This window comes from Phaenicophaeus curvirostris, chromosome Z (assembly GCF_032191515.1).
Source record: "Phaenicophaeus curvirostris isolate KB17595 chromosome Z, BPBGC_Pcur_1.0, whole genome shotgun sequence".
Classification (NCBI taxonomy): Eukaryota; Metazoa; Chordata; class Aves; order Cuculiformes; family Cuculidae; genus Phaenicophaeus; species Phaenicophaeus curvirostris.
In genome coordinates, this window is record NC_091431.1 from 67,198,756 (window position 1) to 67,217,234 (window position 18,479).

Sequence of the window (18,479 nt, forward strand, 5' to 3'; positions counted from 1 at the left end):
TTGCTGTGTTTGACACTGTGGAATCTGCTCACTTTCTCCCCGAGAGCCTTTACCCAACACACCAGTGACTCTACTGGAGCAAACCTCTGCAGGTCACGCTGCCATCACCCTTGGTAGTAGCATCTCAGCCCCAGAGATGCTTCTAGAGGGGCTCCATCCAGAATGGAAACTGGGACAACTCGGGCCATACTTGCTATAAGAAAACATCTGTGGTCTGAAATCCTTAAATAAAATCACAGTCAGCTGAGATCTCAGCAGTGAAATCTTTTCAGAGTCATCTTGAAGGAACATTACCTGTCAGCTGGAGGCTTTCAGCAGCCTTGAGAGCACTGTCCCTAGAGCATTCGGGAGTGCTCAACAGGGAGGCTTTCTGCCTGGGGCAGTGGGCATCTGTTCACAAAGGAAGCACCTATTTCTGTGCACGTATGTTCCCTTTCTCCAAAACAGTCAATTAAGGAGCAGGTACTGTAATCTGCTATGTAAGGAGATGGGTGGAACGGAGTGATCTTTAAGGCCCCTTCCAACCCAAACCATTTTATGATTCTATGTCTCTTATAGTGAAATGTCAGTGATACCTGTACCTCTTCAACTCTGAAAATGAGTAAATGATGGTAGTGCCTCTACCCTGTCAGTAGTGTTGATTGCTTTTTCACAGTGCCATGGCACTGACACCTGTTTTCATTGCAGATATTTGAGATTTCAGATCTCCCCTTTTTGCACTGTTTCATTTTCAGACTTTTTGCAAGAGAAGATAGCAAGCATGTTGTTCAGATAGTTGGACTGCGGGAGGTTCAGGTGGACTCCGTCGATCTGCTTTTGGAGGTAACCTCTATGTTTGCAATTCTTTTGTATTTTGCAGCCTGATTAGTGAGAAGTCACTTTCAGAAACTGTGATTTCTTGTGTAGTACCCCTGTGTGTTCCTGTTTAAGGCTCTAAAACTGGCAAACCCAGCAGAAAACTGAGGAGCACTATTAAAAATGCCTTTGTTCAGTAAGGTTCTTGGGTCCCTGTGACTTGTGTTAGCAACATGCAAGCTGCTGATTTACAGCTGTCGCTTCTGCTGCCACTCCTTAATGAAAAGATCTTTGCCAAGAAATAGACTGCTGTCACTATTCCAGAAATTAAACGGCACCCTGACAGCTGGATACATATTTTCTCTTAGTGGTTTCTTTGCCTAGTATGAACTTAAAAGTTCTATATTAAAGGTGCACGGGTGTGAGACAAAAGATGCAAAATCAATAATTAATAGAACTAGAAATTAGAAAATACTTAAGATGGAGATATTGATCTGGTTTAGGATTAGGAGTATGATGGGTAATAATAGCCAAGTCAAATTAGGATCTTTAAGTGGTAGCTGACATTCAGCACAAGCAAAATTCCGTTTTCCTTCCTTGCATGGTTGAGCCCTAGAAGGGCACTGACAAACTTTCTCCATTGCCCAGAAACACGTTGGTTAATTCTGCTTCCTATTTAGCCTTACTTTGCATAGTTTAATTCCTTTCTTACTGAGGAAGTGTAAATTACATCTGTCTGATAGTGTATTTGACTCATTAAGATTAGCATGGTGTCGCACACTTAGATTCCATTTGTTCTTCATCTTCCCATTAACTTTAAGCTTTGGGACATGCTGGTATTGCTTCTGCAAATTAGAGTGTAAATTTGCTATATGCTTGATTAACACATTCCTGTGTATTATCACATTCCACACACAGAAGAGCTATTAAATTACTTTATTCCCACAGGTGTCTCAGCAAAAAAAAAAAAAAATTAGTTTTATATGGTCTACAGCCCTTTTGGACACAGAAATATCACTGGCTGACTCAGAGCTTCTGAACAGTCCACAACAGATACATGGGAAGAGTCTTGAATGCATCCCTGGTTATTCACCATTCATTGATGTTGGCTTTGGTTCAGAAATTATCTGCATTTAGCACAAATATAGTGCTTGGGAACTGAAGCAGTTGGTTGTTGTGCTGGTTGAGAACTGGTCACTGAAAGGCACTAATAATCCACATCTGTCAACTGAGAAAGTATTGATTATTTTTTTGTTAATATTTTAATTGGTTCTTACAACCAGAAACAAAATTAATGACTGTTTAATGAATATCCTGCTGCAGTTGCTGCCAGATGTCCTTAAACATTTTCAAAAGAGAATTATCCAGATTAGTGTGTTGAAGGAGTCTTTGTCCTTCTGCTTCAACTCTCTTCCTTGTTTTCTTACTTTATTGTTGTATTGAGTGTAATTTTCTTTTAATTTTGTTCCTTACTTTGGCGTAATGTCTTTTTGCTACAGAAATGGAGAAAGGCTTTGGCACTTTGTATTTTGTGCTTAACTTTCTGGGTAATAGTACCTATCTGTTACACGAGAAAGTGGAATTTTGAAATAACACAACAAATAATCTGTCTCATGAGTTCTTTACATTATGTCTACAGTCTGTCTTTCTTTCATTGCTGCCGTACTTCTCTTATTAATTTTATGGTTGGGATATTTTGTTAATTCCAGTTAATTTCTTGCCTGCAGCATCTCTCTAATCTCTGTAGTGTCACTGCAAGCTAGTCCATACACAAAGTTCTGAAAGAAACATTGGAAGGGATCCAGTCTAAGTTATCATCTGCCTTGCACTGAATTTTCAGGCTGTAATGAACTATTCTGCTTAATATTTCCTCATCTTAGGAGGAGAAGATATCTTCCTGAGAGACTGTTTTATTTACAGTTTGCTTGGGTTTTGTCCCCCTTATTTTGCAGGTGATTTTGAAGGGGGGAAAAGAACGTAGTACGGGAGCTACTGGAGTCAACTCAGATTCCTCCCGGTCTCATGCTATCATCCAAATCCAAATTAAAGACACAGCCAACAGGACATTTGGAAGGTAAGAACCAGAAGTCGGAGCGCTCAGGGCTGTTGAGGAAGTCAAGCCCAGGGATGACCAGGAGGAGAAGGTGTTGAGTTAGTAGGCAGCTGTGAGTTAAATCAGCAGAAAGGGTTTAAAGGTCCTTTGAGAAGTCTCCCAGTCCTTTCTCTGTGCCCAAGGAGAGCACTTAAGCACATCTTTGTCAAACTTGTCTGTAAAAATTTCGAGTGAAGGAGTTCATCAATGAAATCCATCCCTTTTCAGTCTTCAGTGTTAGAAACCTTTTCCTGCCTGGAGTTCATATGGCTACAGGTGGATGCCTGCAATGGGCATATCCATGTGTCCACTTGTTACCTTTGAAGTCAGTTCCTTTCTGGAACCCAATTCATAACATCCTGCAGAGTCACCTAAATTAGGTCAAATAGCTTTGCCCCTCAAAACACCTCTGCCCTGTAATTGACTACAAAGGAGCCTGGGATGATTGGCTGAGGTGTCACCTGAACCTCCCTGGTAATTTGACTCTGATGCTATCTGCAGCAGACAAAAAAAGCAGTTTGCTTCCTCTTGTAGCAACCATTTCACTTATTTGAGGACTGTAGTTGTGCTGGTTTTCAGTCATCTTTTCTACAGAGTAAACACCCTCAAGAAATAGGTCTGAGGAAAGAAGTCAAGATCTGTTACTGCGTGTACAGTGTCAAAAAAACAGACTGACACACCGTTTCCACAACTACCATGCAGTCTTACTTCCCAGGATATTATTTTAAATGCAAGGCCAAATGGAAGAGCCACAAATAGGGGAGAGAGGGAAAGGCAGAAGAGCCACGCTTCAGAACAGAGGCATGTGTGGTTATGTAGGTGTGAGGAGTGTGCCATGTTATTGTTACTGAAAGTAAGGTGGAGCTGGAGCGGGGAAAGGATCCCAAGATATGCGTATTGGAGGATTCCAGTCTGTCGCAGGAAAAGAAAAAGGTCAAAGACGAAGATACAGTGCAGCAGTCAGTACTGCAGCTGGCACCCAGAGCTAGAGAACGTATGAGGGAGTAATGAAGTTCTGTGGAGAGAAGGGACAAGGAATACTGACAGCTCAGTCTATTACATACAACACTGGAGATTTCTGTTCATTTTGCCCTGAATTCCTACTGGACAGGGCAGATATCTGTTTTACCTGAAAAGAGAACCAGTAAATTTACAATTTATTAAACAGTGTTCTTGGAAAGCTACAAGCACAGTGATTATCTGGAGAGACAAATGAGTTGTGTTTTAAGCAACTTATCCATTAAATTATGGAGCACTCTCCTCACATGCAGTTGTACTTTCTGTTACAATTCTGTTAGTACCATGTTGCTCTAACACTGTTCCTGCTGCTGTGCTTATTTTGGTACCTCACTGGGTACTTCTCTTTGTTCAAAAGTAGTTGTTTCTAATTTTTCTTCTGATGTCATACATTGCAGCCCTCTGGTTTAAAAAAACAAAAGAAGAAGGAGAAAAGAGTGAAAAGAGTAAAAATCTTCTAAGATAAATGCAACTTTGTTTTTTCTAGGATGTCATTCATTGACTTGGCTGGCAGTGAAAGAGCAGCTGATGCCAGAGACTCAAATCGACAAACAAAAATGGAAGGAGCAGAAATAAACCAAAGTCTTTTAGCAGTAAGTCACTACCATGTCTGGGGAAGGTTTTGTATTTAATTCTTATATTTATTTTTTTAAAAAAAAAGGAACTGCATGTATTTCATGGAACGGAAAATATAACCAAAGTACTAAGCATGCCTGGTTTAATTTGTCTCATGCCTGAAAGACGGAAAAGATTTTGTGATGGAAAAAAAAAAGTCTTTGTAATCCATTCTCTCAGCCAGAGAGGAAAACGCAGCATGGAGAATGTCAGGTACCATACAATAAGTGACCCATATTTTATATGGAAAGTTTTGTCCCTTTCGCTTGTGGAGAATATTGCCTTGGGATTGCCATGTTTGTTTCATAAAAGGGTATCTGTTCCTCCTGGTTATTTTCATCACTTGAACTCAGACTTCTCTTACAAATCAGGAGTAAAGGACTTGGATACTCAAGAGCATAGTAACTATGGCAGGTTGTGTGTGGGGAGGAAGGAACAGGAATAAATGCAGCCATAATGCAAATTGTCTTTTGTAAGTGTACAGGGGTATGTAAAAAGGGACAAGGAGCAGGGAAATGGCATCTAAGATAATGCAGAAGTGCTTCTAAGTATAAACTGTGCAGAATGCTTTGCACCTCCTCTAATTGTAATGAACAAAGCTCACTGATGACTGAGGGCTCCTCTAAGTGAGGCAGAAGGTGATAAGCAATCAGTGAGCATGAGGGAACAGGCAGGTATTAGTGCATGCGGCCGTACTTTTTTGAGAATGGAGAATGTTCTTTCACACAAAAGCTTTCCTGCTGTGGAACATTAGCATTCATACTGGGAGATGGCCTGTAGAGTGACCGTGTTTCTGTACTTCGTGCTTTCTTGAGTATTGGCTGGTGAATAACCAAGAGACACGGAGAGTCAGGACCTGAACAGAAGGAATTCTTGAGAAGTGAGGCTTAATGTAAGCTCATGAAACTTTTTCAAAAGGAACTTCAAAATCAAAGTGTGTGTATTTTTATTATTGTAGGAAGCTGAGTAAATACCTAGACAGTCTACAAATAGTGACTGAATTAACTACAAAAGGCAACTTTGGCTCAGTCTACGTGACCTGCAGCCTACAAAATCTAGCTCTGCCCTCAGTGATCATAAGGCTCTCTTCAGGCTTAAAACACATGAAGTTTTAACTTTACTGCTGGTTTGAATATTCGTGCTGATTTCAAGTATGCTGATTTCAATATGCAGCTACTGCAATTATGAGAAGCAAAATAAATGAATAGTTTGATCTCTTACTTGATAGAGGTGTCATTTTTAATAAAATGCAAGTAAAAGTGACAAATATTCATTTTAAGTGGGTGTCTGTAGAATGTAATAAGACTTTAAATGAAGAAGAGGCTGCTTCATGCTAGAATCACCATGACAATACTGTAATCTGCTTAATTTTCCTTTAATATTTGGTCTAGTGACTTATATGGCTGTACAGTCCAATGCTGCCAGTTTTGGAGAGCATCCAGGCTTGATGTGGAGTGTGAGGCTATTAAGCTTATTCCAATGGAAACAGGGCAAAAAAGTCCATATATTTGAGTTTGGACATAACATCTTTTAGCAGCCTTCCAGTACCTGAAGGGGGCCTACAAAAAAGCTGGGGAAGGACTTTTACAAGGGCCTGTAGTAATAGGATGGGGGGGAATGACTTTAAATTGAAAGGGGGGAAGATTTAGATCAGACAGCAGGAAGAAATTCTTCACAATGAGGGTGGTGAGGCACTGGCACAGGTTTCCCAGGGAAGCCGTGGATGCCACATCCTTGGAGGTGTTCAAGGCCAGGTTGGATGGGGCTGTGAGCAGCCTGATCTGATCCCTGTCCATGGCAGAGGGTGGAACTGGATGGACTTTAGGGTCCCTTCCAACCCAACCATTCTATGATTCTGTGATCTTTTTCCAAGGCTGGTAATAAATCAAGTCCTTCAAGACTACAGGCTACCTCTGTTGGTGGTTATTAACAGTAACAAGATCTAATGAGCTCTGTGAAAGGCTGTCCACTCGTATCCTGTTAGTTTTAATGGGAGCTCTGCAGCTGTGTCTGCTCCCTGGGGAGTCTGTTTCATTCTCAGCTCTTTGTGTATAGTTCTTATTAGCCCGTCAAAGGTCATGGCAGCATGTTCTTTCAGACAGGCTGTATCTGCGCTATCTTCTGAGCGTGGGCTGGAACCCAGCTCCCCTCACAGCTAATTGCTTGGTGCTTGTGCATGCTCTCCCCTTTGGCTGGAGTTGGCACATCGCACTGGCACGAAGAGGAGGTGCCTTGAGATCAGCTGCCTTCTAACACCACCCGGCATATCCATGCCCTGGTGGGACATCTCGACTGCGGGTCCGAGTCAGTATGGGGAGGAATGTGCACTCTGTAGCTCGTGCTGTCTCTGACTAACATAAGCAAATAGTGCCAGAGTGGCAGAAGAAATTGGCCAAAGTGTTACAGTCCTTTTCACAAGGGGAAGAGCTTCTTTTAGAATGAAGTACTTTATAAAAGATGGACCTCATGAAGCTTTGTTCTCAGGACGTTATGTGAACCTGAGGTACACCTGCGCTGCCAGCTTCGGCACAGTCTGATGTGCACCTGATCTGCTTCAAACTTGTTAGCTGTGGTGCAGGCAGCGGCAGGGCCACAGCTGTGTGTTAAACATGTGTGCACTTACCCAGTTTCCTGAGATCTGTACATCCCACAGAGCCAACAGGCAGTGCCAGCCTCTGTGCTGCAGCTTTGCTTTCTTTGAATGCAGTGAAACTGCTGCTGGTAGCTGAGCTGGGTGAAACTGGGCATTTGTGGCTTCAGCAGCAGCAAACTCCCCTGGTGAGAAAGATCACGTAGGAGTTGAAGATGCTTGAAGGAAACAGGACATTTGTGGGTTAGCTTTGATAGAATTCAGTTCCTGGCCATGTTTGACTGATACGTGTTTTCCTCTGTTTCTTTTTTCCTTCTGGTAGCTAAAGGAATGCATTCGCGCATTGGATCAGGAACACGCACATACTCCTTTCCGGCAAAGCAAATTAACTCAGGTAAAATGAGCAAGCAGGCAGCAGCAGAGATTGCCTTGATGAAGACAAAATAAGAAAAGTAATAATTTTTGAAGGGTGTGATTTCATAACTTCTATTTGACTCTTGAAGAAAAGAGAAATGCATAACTTTTGCAAACATTAATTTTAAGGGTAATCATAGAATTAAGGCCAACTGCCAGCTCCCCCAGTCAGTCCTGAGGACTGGTGTATTAAAAACAAATAAACCAAAATCTAAACCCAAACAAAAACCCCTTCCAGACTCATTCACATCCATCTCCATCCGCTCTGCAACCAGTCTTCCATGCAGTAACAGTCCTGGGAGATTTCATCAACATTTCCTCACTCCAGTGGTAACATATGCTTTATTCCTCAAAACATATGGGCACCGTTGTGGCACCTGATGCAAGGGCTTGTTCAGAGCCCTGATGAGCACTTGTATTCATTGTAAGTGAAGAATTGCAAGACAAATTGAGACAAGAAAACTACATTTGAAAGAGACAGTAACTTTGCATCACTTGACTCAGGTTAAACTGCCTCTGTACACATTGCCAATTCACAGGGGATGCAAGGTGACTTAGCCTAACTTTTCGTAAGTTCTGAGATGATTAAATCACTTTCATATTTTGTGTGAAAGAAACACAAGCACGTGTTTAAAAATAAATACATGAATTGCTAAGAATCTTATTTTTCCCTTCCAACCCTAGGTGCTGAAGGATTCTTTTATTGGCAATTCCAAGACATGTATGATAGCCAACGTATCACCCAGCCACATAGCTACAGAGCACACCCTGAACACCTTACGATATGCTAACAGGTAGGTGATGGAGCTCAACCTTGCCAAGTTGAAAAACACTAAGAAAAATATTAATGTATAATGTTTATGGTACATTTCATTTTGGTTGCATTGGAAATGCTGATATAGGCAAGAAATGCAATTTTTCCAATGCAAATAAAATCCTTACATCTTCCAGCTCTTCTATTTGGCCCTGAAATTCTCTGGGTCTTGTAAATCCTTTCTGATGACAGCTTTTACTGCTGAAAAATATCACTTTGCTTTCTGTACTGCAGGATTACTAACATCAGCAATCAAAAGGTCTGTCTTAGTCCTGTATTTCTTTCTAGAATGTGTGCAAGCCCATCGCCCTCCCTCCTGCACAGGAGGAGGTAAATAACAGGCTAAGCTGGGCTTAGAGGACAAGGGGTGCTTACGGGGAAGAAGAATAAAAGAAACAGTGAAGGGGATGGGGTGGCAGCTTTTCACAGTTGCATTGATAAGTCTGATCCAGGAGCACTGTAGGTGATATGTACGTACATCACCTGAGCTAATTATCCCCACTGCAACTACTCTGAAAGCTGTAGTTTGTGTCTTGTGGGACTCTGTGCTGTGGGGAGTGCCAGCATATCTTGAGCTGGCACTGTGCCTTGCTGCGTTATAAAGTGTGGAAATGCAACCCCCTTCCGCTGAAACAGAGCCCATCTTTGCTCATGGGACTTGTTAGGCACTGCTCAAGGCAGCACTTCAAAATACTGTCACAGACCTTTCCCAAAGCTCAGGCATTTTGGCAGAGGTGTTGTGATGCCTCCATGGATCACTGATGATTAAAACAGACATCATGGCATTGAATTCAGTGTATAACCTTAGTATGTGAAAGAATTAGTCTGTTCTGAAGATACTGTTATTTATCTGAAAGCATGACAACTTCTAAGCCCAGTCTCATTCACAGGGTCAAAGAGCTGAAGAAAGGGATCAAATGTTCCACTCCTGTCACAAACAGGCATCGGTCATCTGGAACTGCATCTCTAAAAAGTGCCCAACACTCTCCCTCTTTTCCACCTGGGGAAAAGAACTTGCCAAAGAAAGTGAAGCTAGGCCTCCAGCATCCCTCAAATGCTACAAAAACGAAGGCATGTCCTGCAGCACCCCTGCCCCCAAGTGTCCCTTTTACCTCTACACCAAGGGGAATCAGCAAAGGACATGCCTACAAGGGAAGTCGCAGCACATCGTGGTTCCACCACACTAGCCCAGTGAAGGGAGTCCTCCAGATAACACAGGCCCTGAAGAAGGAAAGTGTTGATCTGTCCCCCAGCTCTGAAAAGAACCCCACTGCGAAGGATATGATAAAAAATGCAGAAACCAAAGAGAGTGTCCAGAGAGAGAAATATTTGCAAGACAGGGCACCTCCCCAATGCCTTAAAGTCCAGACAGTGCAACCTGTACAGAAACAGCTTGTTTCCAGGGACAATTTTTCCTTCAGAGATGGTAGTCTGCCTTCTGATGGCAGAGAGGAATGGGGAAGCACCTTTGCTAGACAGTGTGTTGAAACCTGGACAAATCTGCCTCTGTTTCAGAAGGAAAGGGAAGAACATTTACGTCTTTATCACCAGCAGTTTCAGCAGCCACCTATTCTACTGAAATTGAACTATCAACCTCTTGAAAGGTTTTTAGCACAATACAAGCCCCAGGAGATTCAAGTAAAGCAAGATCTGAGCCTTCCCCCCACAGAAGGAGAGAGCAAAGAGGAAATGCCACTGGAAGAGCTGGATGACAGTGATTTCAGTGAAGATTCTTTCTCACCTGTTTGTAGTGAAAAGAGCGTGAAAAAAAGAAACACCAACAAATGCAGTCAACATTCTTTTTTCCTTCACCAAAGAGAACAAGGAACTGAGGAAGAGCAAAAAGGCCAAAAGCAACAAGATTTATTTTCTAAATATGAGCCGTCCATGCGAGAATGTGAACCGGATTGCAGCTGGGACTGTAGCAAGGGCAGCCAAAAGACAAAGGAGTCTGTTAAAAATGCAGGTTGCACCAAAACTCCATCAGGCTGGAGCTACGACTTAACCATTGAGTCCTCTCCAAGCAATACTGCAGAAAAGCCTTCCTGCCTGCAAGATTCTGTTTGTAACTGGAAAAATGGCAAAGGTTTCCTAGCTGATCACAAACAGTGCAAATACAAACACAATTGTCTCGTTTACTCCAGTGAAGTCATGTTAACTCCAGAAAAGGATGCTTCAAACTCATGTGTTTCTCCTGTATCAAAATTGGGAACTCTGGACTGCAAAGAGATTGACCTTCAGCATGAAGAGGAGGAAGAATCTGTGGATGGACAAGCTGCCCTTGCAGGAGATGTGAAAGGGAAAGATCAAAAAAGTGGAGTTAACCACTCTGGATCTTCCCATTGTTCCTCAGAATTCACTTTTGAGCAAACAACCACTTTCACTCTATCCCTTCCTGACTACAAGGAAACAACTGATACAGATCAAGTGTTTTCTAACCAAGAGAAGTCCCCCCCTGTGAAGCAGGTGTCGGAGAGGAACATACCTCACTCCCACAGCAGGTCCGAGGAAGGGGGCTGGCAATGTACGAGAAGCAGAGCTCTGACAGACAGCATGCTGGAAGTGGGGAAACAAATGCGTTGTGATGGAAGACACTGCACCCTGCGGCATTCCCCACAAACAGGGGACAAGTGGGCTTCACCCACAGTCTGTAATACGAAGGCATGCTGCTGCCCTCTGGGCTCACAGTCACCGCAGCAAGGGGTCTCTCACTGTTTATTTATTCAATGTGACCCGACAGAAGCATCCACAGGCTCCGAGGGAGAGACAGAAGGTGATTTGTTCCCCAGGAACTCAGCGTGCAGAGAATACTCGGGCGGCAGTCAGTGTGACGCCAGTGCTAAAGATAACACGGGTAGTTCAGGAAAGCCTAACTCAAATCAAGGACCCGGTGTTGAGCCCATGGCTCAGGAAATAAATGCTGATACACCTGGAAAGAGCTGTTTTTCAGGTGCATCATGTTCTCTCAGTGTGGAGCATACAGATTACAATGTTCAGTCTCCCCCTCAAGAGAGCAGCCAGCTGTTGAAGCTCCAGTCAGGACTGAAAAGCGAGGACTTCAGTCATGCTGAAGACCCATCCAAGTCATCATTCAGCAATGAGGAAACAGCATTGCTAAAAAACAAGCTAATGCAGAACATTTTTACACAAGAGACTTTTGCTGCAGATTCACTATTTGCCACCGAAGAAAATAAGCCATTAGCAAATGCAAAGAGACCCTCAGGCGTGTTCAGCAGCAGCTCTCCAGGTGCTGTATCAGAGATGGGAAAATGGAAGAAGGAAGCCCTAGAAAAGGCACAGTAAGTCTCTCTTGTCACTGAAGTTTGTTACAGACCTTAGAAATTCTAGGCATGTGGTACACTTGCCTTTATTTGAATATCATGCTCACATGTACTTAGAGAAACAATGGGAAATCAATCTATGAAATAATAATTTCATAAGATTAATCGTAGTTTATAGCCATCTTAGAAGATGATCAGAGGGCTGGAGCACCTCTGCTATGAGGACAGTCTGAGAGAGTTGGAGTTGTTCAGCCTGGAGAAGAGAAGGCTCCAAGGATACCTTTTAGCAGTACCTTCCCATACCTGAAGGGGCTCCAGGAAAGCTGGGGAGAAACTTTCTACAAGGGCATGGAGTGATAGGGCAAGAAGGAATAGCTTTAAATTGTAAGGGGGAAGATTTAGATCAGACAGCGGGAAGAAATTCTTCACAATGAGGGCGGTGAGGCACTGGCACAGATTTCCCAGGGAAACCGTGGATGCCACATCCCTGGAGGTGTTCAGGGCCAGGTTAGATGGGGCTGTGAGCAGCCTGATCTGATCCCTGCCCAGGGCAAGGGGTGGAACTGGATGGACTTTAGGGTCCCTTCCAACCCAACCATTCTATGATTCTGTGATCTTTTTCCAAGGCTGGTAATAAATCAAGTCCTTCAAGACTACAGGCTACCTCTGTTGGTGGTTATTAACAGTAACAAGATCTAATGAGCTCTGTGAAAGGCTGTCCACTCGTATCCTGTTAGTTTTAATGGGAGCTCTGCAGCTGTGTCTGCTCCCTGGGGAGTCTGTTTCATTCTCAGCTCTTTGTGTATAGTTCTTATTAGCCCGTCAAAGGTCATGGCAGCATGTTCTTTCAGACAGGCTGTATCTGCGCTATCTTCTGAGTGTGGGCTGGAACCCAGCTCCCCTCACAGCTAATTGCTTGGTGCATGTGCGTGCTCTCCCCTTTGGCTGGGGTTGGCACATCGCACTGGCACGAAGAGGAGGTGCCTTGAGATCAGCTGCCTTCTAACACCACCCAGCATATCCATGCCCTGGTGGGACATCTCGACTGCAGGTCCTAGTTAGTATGGGGAGGAATGTTTCTACAAGGGCATGGAGTGATAGGATGAGGGGGAATAGCTTTAAATAGAAGGAGGAAGATTTACATCAGACAGCAGGAAGAAATTCTTCACAATGGGGGTGGTGAGGCACTGGCACAGATTGCCCAGGGGAGCTGTTGATGCCCCATCCCTGGAGGTGTTCAAGGCCAGATTGGATGGGGCCTTGGGCAGCCTGGTCTGGTGGGAGGTGTCCCTGCCCATGACAGGGGAGTGGAACTGGATGATCTTTAAAGTCCCTTCCAACCCAACCATTCTATGATTCTGTATGATTGCTTTTTAGTTGGTGATATTTTTAAATATCTCAGTTACTCTAGTAGATGTTCCTGGGAAAATGTTTGAGGAATTGATATTGTAATACAAACTGCAGTTCTCAGTAACTTGTTGGCTTCTGATAAGCTGTAAAATTCCTAAAATATATCAAAACCTTCCACCAAGAATCAGGTGATAGCTGTTCCCACCCTATGGGAAGATAAACAGCTGGAGCAGCTGGGCAGCCTTGGAAGATGTGGATCTAAAGCTTCAAAATACTATAAGCTGCACCCATCAGCTCCCAGGGACCAGACTTCATTCATGTGACTGAGAATATGCTGTTGTGCAGGGAAACCTGCTCAGAGGAGTGGACAGCAGTACTGCCTTCCCACTCTGCTCCTTTTTCACTAAAATTACTTACAGTCTTGTGGCTGCAAGCCATTTCACCAGTACTAAGATGATTTTTTTGCAGTTAGATTTCCCTATGGTAACAAGCAGGATGTGCTCCTGTGCTGACAAGGAGGCTGTGGTCATAGAATCACAGGATGACTTGAGTTAGAAGGGACCCACAAGGATCACCAAGTCCAACTCCTGTCCCTGCACAGGACACGCCGAAATTTACACCATGTGTCTCAGGGCATTGTCCAAACGCTTCTGGGATATTGTCAGGTTTGGCACCATGACTACTTCCCTGGGTTCCCTGTTCCAGTGCTTCACCATCCTCTGGGTGAAGAACCTTTTCCTAATACCCAACATAATCCTCCCCTGGCTTATCTTCCTGCCATTCCCTTGGGTCCTATCATTGCTCTCCAGAGAGAAGAGATCAGCACCTCCTCCTTCTCTCCTTGTGAGGAAGCTGTAGAGCACGATGAGGTCTCCCCTCAGTCTTGTCTTCCCCAGGCTGACCAAACCAAGTGTCTGCAGCTGCTCCTTAGATGGTTTCTCCTTTAAATCCCTCACCAACTTCGTGCCCCTCCTCTGGACACTCCAGAGACACCTTTACACCTTTCTTATACTGTGGTGCCCCAAACTGCAGCCAGCACTCAAGGTGTTTCCTCACCAGTGCAGACAGAGCAGGACAGCTGCCACCCTGGAGTGGCTGGCGATGCCGTGCTGGCTGCACCCCAGGACACAGTTGTCCCTCTTGGCTGCCATGGCACTGCTGGCTCATGTTCAACTTGCCATCAACCAGAACCTCCAGATCCCTTTCCACAGGGCTGCTCTCCAGCCTCCCAGTCCCCTCTCTGAGCAAAACTCAGTCAAGGCCATTTGCAACCCAACACCAGTGCAGCCTGCTGCTCCTTAGGAGCACTGGTGTGTGCTTCCTGAATGCCAGGGACACAGGGCAGCTAGGGTTCCTCTGGGCTATTTCTCCTTCTGAAAGGTTTATTTAGGCTGACTGTAATTCTAGGTAGTGCAGCAGGCTTTGTAACCAAGGTTTTTTTTTATGTAAACCAGACAGGCTGTAATTTGCGCCCATCGTCAGCAGCTGGAAGAAATGGCATCCTTGTGCTTCAAGGAAGAGTGCTTGATTAATCAGATGTCAGCAACGGTAAGTGTTTCAGATGATGATTTTGGTGCCCATTAAACCTGCATAAATTACTCTCAGAGATTATTAACTTGAATTAGCAATGTGACATTCCTTATCAGTTCCTCCTCTTCTGCCTCTGTGAGTTCTGGGAGAGGCTGCTCATTTTCAGCACCTGTTGTGTCTTTCCCAGTCTCCACACTGCCAGGTCCCTGGGAGAGAAGGAGACTGGCGGGCCGACTCTGAACCACTTGTCTCTGATAAGATAGTTTTCTCTTATCTTACATCACAGGTACCAGGCTGTTCCAAACAGGGAGCCTTTCCTTGTGATGTTTTTCTCCTTACAAGCTGGAGCGAGTAAGTCAATACTACAGAAAGCGCATCCCTAAGTCATGGCACTGGGATGTACTTGGTGGTGTAGTGCTGCATCGCCATTTCCTTCTGGGAATCACGTGCCTACCACGCTGCTCATGTGCCTAACTCTCGTCCCACTCCCTCCAGTGCTCTGACCACTCTGACTGGCAGCCTCACAGGCTTTTGACTTTTGTCACTCGTGTTTTTTGGCTTATCCTTCTCTCAGGTGACAGCAGTGCAGGCCAGACCTAGAGACCGGCACCTGCACGGCTCCGCGGCTGGACAGGCAATCCCAGTTCTCTGCTTCTCCTGCATCCAGACAGGTGCAGGTCACAGTTGTGTGAGGAGTCTTCTTGCTCACTCAGACTATTAACATTTCCCAGTGAGAAACTCCTGCTTTCCCAGTTCCTTCATCCTACCAATAGAGCCAAGCTCTATTACTGCATGACATTGTTGAACCCTTTCGATTCCTGTCGCAATTCAGATCTGAAGTACAGCTACAGGGACTCTGTAGTTTCAGAATAGAGCTGCCCTGTGGCTGATTAGCTGTGATTTCCAGCTGTGGGTGGTGTCTTACCAGATAGACTCATAGAATCATAGAATAACCAGGTTGGAAGAGACCCACCAGATCATCGAGTCCAACCATTCCTATCAAACACTAAACCATGTCCCTTAGCACCTCGTCCACCTGTGCCTTAAACACCTCCAGGGAAGGGGACTCAACCCCTTCCCTGGGCAGTCTCTTCCAGTGCCCAATGACCCTTTCTGTGAAAAATTTTTTCCTAATGTCCAGCCTGAACCTCCCCTGGCAGAGCTTGAGGCCATTCCCTCTTGTCCTGTCCCCTGTCACTTGGGAGAAGAGGCCAGCACCCTCCTCTCTACAACCTCCTTTCAGGTAGTTGTAGAGAGCAATGAGGTCTCCCCTCAGCCTCCTCTTCTCCAGGCTAAACACCCCCAGCTCTCTCAGCCGTTCCTCATAAGGCCTGTTCTCCAGCCCCTTCACCAGCTTTGTTGCTCTTCTCTGGACTCGTTGCAGAGCCTCAACATCCTTCTTGTGGTGAGGGGCCCAGAACTGAACACAGGATTCGAGGAGCGGTCTCACCAGTGCCAAGTACAGAGGGAGAATAACCTCCCTGGACCTGCTGGCCACGCCGTTTCTGATACAAGCCAAGATGCCATTGGCCTTCTTGGCCACCTGGGCCACTGCTGGCTCATGTTCAGTCGAGGAGAGTGTGTGCCTGTCCAGGCCAGAGGTGACAGTTTCTCACGCAGAATGCTGGGAGAAACGGTGTCAGAGGCTTTACTGAAGTCCAGGAAGATACATCCACAGCCTTTCCCTCATCCAGTAGCCGAGTCACTTTGTCATAGAAGGCGATCAGGTTAGTTTGGCAAGATCTGCCTTTCACAAACCCATTGCTGACTGGGCCTGATCACCCGGTTCTCTTGCATGTGCTTCATGATAGCACTCAAGATCACCTGTTCCATGACTTTCCCTGGCACTGAGGTCAGACTGACAGGCCTGGAGTTCCCTGGATCCTCCCTGCGACCCTTCTTGTAGATGGGCACAACATCAGCCAGCCTCCAGTCCAGTGGGACTTCCCCAGTCTTCCTGGACTGTTGGAAGATGATGGAAAGGGGTTTGGCCAGCACATCTGCCAGCTCCTTCAATACCCTTGGATGAATCCCATCCGGCTCCATAGACTTGTGGGTGTCTAGTCGGGCTAGCAAGGCTCTGACCACCTCCTCTTGGATCATGGGAGCCTCATTTTGCTCCTCTGGGTTTGTACACAGAGGGAACAACTTTCTTTACAATTAAAGACTGAGGCAAAGAAGGCATTAAGTACCTCAGCCTTTTCCTCATCCCCTGTCACTGTTGTTCCTTCTGCGTCCAATAGGGACTGTATGGTCTCCCTAGTCCTCCTTTTATTATTTATATATTTATAGAAGGATTTTTTGTTATCTTTCACAGACTTTGCCAATCTGATTTCTAGTTGAGCCTTAGCCCTTCTGATTTTTTCTCTACATAATCTCACTTCCCTCCTGTAGTCCACCCAAGAGGCCTGTCCCCTCTTCCAGAGCCCATAAACGTTTCTCTTCTTCTTGATATCACTCAAGATCTCTCTGTTCAACCAAGCTGGTTTTCTCCCCTGCCGGCTTTTTTTCTGGAACATGGGGATGGCTTTCTCCTGAGCTGCTAGGATTTCCTTTTTGAAGAGCTCCCAGCCCTCATGGGCTCCCTTGCCCTTAGGTACTCTCTCCGATGAGACTTTGCCAACCAGCCTTCTGAAGAGTTCAAAGTCTGCCCTCTGGAAATTTAATGCTACTGTCAAATAACATGTCAGATGACATGTACAAGTTGCATACAAAGCAGCACCAGGGCCATAAACTGGATTCATTCTGTGGCAGAGAATGCAGTCATACAGAGACATCTTTTTATTTCTTATTTTAATCTTTTGAGATTGTTCTGTCTTGGTCACTGGGCACCAGCATCCTCCTTCATTCCCTATATCCCTGCCCTCCAGCATTTATTAGCCCCTTGCAGCAAGCAGATGTTTTCTGGCTAGCAGAATTAAGACAAGCTTGCCAGGCCTCCCACCAGTGTCTGAATAACTTACGTCCTGTAGTGTTATTCCACAGCAGGACCTTTCTTTGGGCAATGAACTCAGATTGGATTTTTTTGTATCAGTTCCTCTCCTCCTGCTTTCAGAGGGTTGCAACTTCTCCAGCCATGAAACTCTGGCCGCAGGACTGACCCCTTCCAAAGCGGGACACATACTGAGAGCCAAGCAGTATTTGAAGTGCTTAAGAAAAACATGCCAGGGCAACTCGGCTGGTCTTTGTTTGTCCCTGTGAGACAGAGATGCAGTGCACGAGACAGCTGGAGTCATGCCAAATCAGCTTTCAAATGATCAGCCCTGAGGATGCTGACACCTCCCCAGCTTCTTAGATACCAACCAGTGAACGTGGGCACCAAACTCTGCTCGTGGATGGAAAGCAGAGCAAGTCTGCTCGCTGCCTGATTAATACAAGCCCTACTTGAAAATACCTGCCTCCATTTCAGTTTTAGTTAGTTTCATATCACTTCTTACCCGTGTTCCAGGTTGTTACAGAAGGTAGCTCCCCCTGGCCAAAGCTGTAAACACTGCCACTATTTCGCCTGTCAGATCCAGCAGACCCATAGCCATGCAGGAGTTGGACTGGCCCTATGACCTGGTTGTCGGCCCCCAGGGAGGGGCTATTACATCTAATCAATGAGTGGCCCAGCTCAGCATTTATTTTCACGATTGCTAGACCCAACCTGAGAGGTGTTAGGAGCATAGATCAGTACAACTGCACATCGGATAACCAGTCCCTATACCAAACCTTTGAAAAGCTGAGCGATGCAGAAGGGTGATAACTTGTGTTGTTATGCTTTTATTTTTGAACCCTTGTATTACTTGTAACTTCACCAACAGATAAAACTCCCAGAGTACATGAACCTCAGTGTTTCAAGGCAGCGACCTTTGTCTGCAAGCGTCAGGACTTTATTAAGGAAACAATGATTTAATCTCCTATACTGCAGGATGGAAAACATGCTTTTATCTACTGCTGCAGTGCATAAAATATGCTGATTTTCTCCAAGCTGCTGCTGCT

General features: G+C 45.0%; 2 protein-coding genes across 7 annotated transcripts in view; both read left to right on the forward strand.

Moving 5' to 3' along the window:
- Positions 1-18,479, forward strand: part of UBAP2 (ubiquitin associated protein 2) — a 365,909-nt gene that overhangs the window by 129,500 nt on the left and 217,930 nt on the right. The gene's annotated exons all lie outside the window — the stretch shown is intronic.
- Positions 1-18,479, forward strand: part of KIF24 (kinesin family member 24) — a 34,703-nt gene that overhangs the window by 15,628 nt on the left and 596 nt on the right. The window contains exons 6-12 of the mRNA XM_069880908.1: positions 735-822; positions 2,748-2,869; positions 4,392-4,497; positions 7,432-7,503; positions 8,208-8,317; positions 9,228-11,636; positions 14,423-14,516. Of these exons, the coding sequence (XP_069737009.1) occupies positions 735-822; positions 2,748-2,869; positions 4,392-4,497; positions 7,432-7,503; positions 8,208-8,317; positions 9,228-11,636; positions 14,423-14,516 (3,001 nt within the window). The remainder of the gene's footprint in view (positions 1-734; positions 823-2,747; positions 2,870-4,391; positions 4,498-7,431; positions 7,504-8,207; positions 8,318-9,227; positions 11,637-14,422; positions 14,517-18,479) is intronic.